Source organism: Arachis ipaensis, chromosome B8, assembly GCF_059453495.1.
Source record: "Arachis ipaensis isolate K30076 ecotype BB chromosome B8, ASM5945349v1, whole genome shotgun sequence".
Taxonomy (NCBI): domain Eukaryota; kingdom Viridiplantae; phylum Streptophyta; class Magnoliopsida; order Fabales; family Fabaceae; genus Arachis; species Arachis ipaensis.
This window is the reverse complement of record NC_142443.1, coordinates 3,141,940-3,145,976: the sequence shown is the minus strand read 5'-3', so window position 1 is coordinate 3,145,976 and position 4,037 is coordinate 3,141,940. Positions and strand designations below refer to the sequence as shown.

General features: G+C 26.7%; 1 protein-coding gene across 1 annotated transcript; it reads left to right on the top strand.

Moving 5' to 3' along the window:
* Positions 1–1,759: 1,759 nt before the first annotated feature.
* On the top strand, positions 1,760–2,275 carry LOC107612045 (small polypeptide DEVIL 18-like). The gene has a single exon (XM_016313879.3). The coding sequence runs from the start codon at positions 1,845–1,847 to the stop codon at positions 2,157–2,159; it is 315 nt and encodes a 104-aa protein (XP_016169365.1). The 5' UTR covers positions 1,760–1,844; the 3' UTR covers positions 2,160–2,275.
* Positions 2,276–4,037: the final 1,762 nt, after the last annotated feature.

The window sequence follows — 4,037 nt, the reverse complement described above, 5'->3', positions numbered from 1 at the left end:
ACCCCTTACATGTTTCTTCAATTTTTTTAAAGATAGAGAACAAAGATTATCAAAGGAATATATTATTGTATGTCTTGTTTTGCATCATTGCATCCTATAATATGATTTAGATTTTCACCAATCCTTAAAGGAAAAGAACAAGATTCAAAATCGAATTTCATTAGTGACGCATGATGAACATACATTATTATTCTCAATCTCATCATACTCATAATCATGACTCACACCTTTATTTATTCTTTCTATTTTTTTTTTTTTTGGACTACTAAACTGCAAACAAGGTACTATACAATAGTGTTATGAATTGGATCATGAATTAAACTAAAAATAAAGTTATTAATACTATTATTAGTGGAACAAGGTATTGATGGAGGAACAGGGTTAATTAGGCGCACAAGGCTCCACATGAGGACCAGCTAATAAGATATGGTAAGTATAGGGCAGCATTTTAATTAGTGTCTAGTGAGTCCCCATTTGGGAACCGTACAAGATTTGTGTCACCGGATAAGTAAGAATCATTGCTTATCTGATCCATGAGAATGCATTGGACCATTGGACATAGTCTCGTGTATCAGTGGCTAGTCCCACCAGCCACCACGCTCTGCAAAAATGGCCTAGAACACAGTGTTTTAATTAAACAAGGACTACTAAATAGTAAATATATACGTGTATACATATGCATAGCCACATGAATATTTATAATTATCACATATATATATTTAGAGTAGTCTTATTATATGCTTATAATAATATGTTAGGCATCTTATTCCATAGAATCTCAAGATCTTTTTTCTGAATGGGTGTGGCAGAAAATATGTCCAATTTTATTTGTTTATATTAGAATATATTACTGATTTAGTTATAAATCAAAATACGTTAAGTTACTAAAAAATCAGTTACTAAAATTAGTTATTATTATAAAATATATATTAAAATATAAATATATATTAAAAATAAATTAAATTATATATATATATATATATTAATATATTATACACAAATATATTAATAATTAATTTAATATATAAATAATATTTTTGATTAAAATAAAATATCAAAAAACTAATACACCACACGCAAATATTTACGTGGCAATTTTTGATGTCTACTCTTTCAATTGGAATAACTTTTTATAATTTAATTTATTTTATATATTAAAAATCAATTATTAATTAATTATTGTGTATAAAATTATTATTATTCAAAAAAAATATTATATTATTCTAAATAAATTTGATTATTTATTTTGAAAATGTGAATATTTAGTTTGAAAAATATGAATGAATACTTAAAAATATGTTTAAAAATTTAATTTTAATGTATTAACAATGTAAATTTAGTAATCTAATAGTGTATCAAAATTAAATTCATATAGTTAAATACATGGTAATTAATTTAACAGAAATATTTGGTAACAAAAAAATCAGTCAAAAATAGTCATAACTTGCCTTATTTAGCATTCATTAATTGTTGCGACAATTAATGAATGCTAAATAAGGTAAATTTTAGCTGTTTTTTTGTCTCTCTAGTATTACTCATTAATAACCGAATTTTAATATAAACCAAAGGTTTAAACAAAAAAAAAAAAGTAAGAACTTGCCTTATTTAGCATTCAAATTAATGAATGCTAAATAAGACAAATTATGGCTGTTTTTGACTGATTTCTTTGATTACCAAACATTTTTGTAATATAATCTATAAGCTAAGGAGCGTACATGTGTGTATATATATGTGTGGCTATATATAAACAGAGGGATGAGTGGTAGAATTAGGAAGCATTGATGATCTCTTTGAAGGCTTATAGAGTGTGATTGTAGAAGAGTCCAGAATTGTTGTTTGTTGTGATGGATGGAAAATGGAAGGTGTCAAAGCAGAAGGAAACAACAAGTTCCAAGTTCTCTCGGAGTTGCTCAACAAGAAGCACCACCTCAAACTCTCCTCTTCTCATGAGAAGCATATCACACAAGAGTTCCTCATCTTCTTCCAAGTGCAATAACAACAACAATCTTCAAAGAAGCTTCTCGCAGAAGAACACGTCATCACCAGCATCCATTGGTCGCAAATGCACCAATATAGCCAAAGAACACAAAGCAAGGTTCTACATCATGAGGCGCTGTGTCGCCATGTTAGTTTGCTGGCACAAGCATGGTGACTCTTGATTCTTCCAAATTACTTTCACAAATTTTGAATCTCTTATACATTATTATAGATACTAGATTTCATTATTGCTTTGTAATTAGTTCATTAATTAAGTTAATTAGCTGAGTTATTATAATCTGATTTCTGATTTGAACAACATTCATGGAAATATATATAGTTCATACATCAACTATTATTCTCTTCTATCTATTCATTTTTTGGATCTTCACTGAAAATGGATCTTGGTTTCTTTTTCTGGATCTTCCTATTTTACCCCTCAGTTTTGTTTCGTTCTGTTATTTCCTTTTTGTTAGTCTTCAATTGAGCGCGTGACAGAGGGAGAGCGGAAACTTTGCAGTTTGAAGTTAGATGAGGCTCGAACATCGATGTGCCACTGACATATGTGAATTTGATGGCACTGTCTGTCATTGTAAAAAGTCCGCATCTTTCTTTTTTCTTTTCCCTATTTGTCCCCACTCATTTCATTAATTACTTCATTTCGTATAATTCCAAAAATTGCGTGAAAATAACCGTTTGGAATTATGCGACGTTTTTCTTTCACATTGGCATCAACAATGTGAGTAATTTGTACCTGCTGCAAATCCATGTTTAGTAAGAAACGGAGAAAAAGGAAAGCAACGAGAGACACTACATCACTACACATTAACTTATAGTACCATTTAGCTAACACGCACATTGTTTTTGCAAGAGAATATGATTATCTTTTTGGGTCATACTCAATAAATAACACAAGTAGTGCACCTATATAGCAAGATATATTGTATAATGTTATTTGTCATAGTTGCGCTATGCATTACATGTTATTAGGAGGGACGGATCCATAAATGTTATTATGGGGGCAATAACATATATAATATTAAAAATTATGTAAAAAGTTATATAATATAAGATGTATTACAAAAATATACCGATAGAAAATGTATTTTAAAGTACAAAAAATATGTGTGTATTTTTTACTAACGAAGTAGTCGATTCTTCGTATCATAAAATTCATCGATAATAGAATTTATGTCAAATTTTTCAACAATTTTTTTTAATATAATTAAAAGACAATTAGTAAGAAATTCATCTTTTATTTTGTTTCTGAATTATTTTTCATAATATTTATAGTTGAAAAATATCTCTTAGTTGTAACAGTTGAAATAGAGAAAATTAATACTAAATGACTAAAAAAAGACGATTACAAGAAGAAAAAGAATTCACGTTAAAAAATATTAGTAATAATATCTTTTTCAAATTTTTTTAATATTATTACTTACTTTTTAGATATTAGAAATTATTAATATTTAAATTGGACTGAACTTTTATTTATACTAAACTAAATACTAAATAATTTTTTTTTAAATTAAATTATACATAATAACTTATTACTATTAATTTTTTTTTAAAAAGTTGGGGGCTAAAGCCTCCATTCGTCCCCTTATGTCCGTCCCTGGTTATTAGTCAATTTTTTAATATAAAATTATTTATTTAATTTTATCTTTTAAAAAATTTAGAATTTAAAATTTAGAAATTAAAATTTAAGATTTAATATTTAAAAATTAAAATTTAATTTAATTCAAAAAAATGACGAAAAAATTAACTGATATTAGCTGAAAAAGGTTGACTACATTCCTTTGTTAAACTCATAAGTTAAATGTAATGTCACTTAGTCACTATGTATATAAAGAAATTAACTAATGAGTGGTTTAAAGAAATTAGATAAGATAATAAAAATAGAAGGTTTTATCGTTTTAGTTTTTTTTCCCATACATTAATATATAAAAATTATATGTTTTATTAAAATAATTTATCTGTACTATCATTTAACAGACTAAATTCTCATAATGGTCCTCCAGATTCAGTCCGTGTACCGATTTAGCCCATGAATTTCCAAT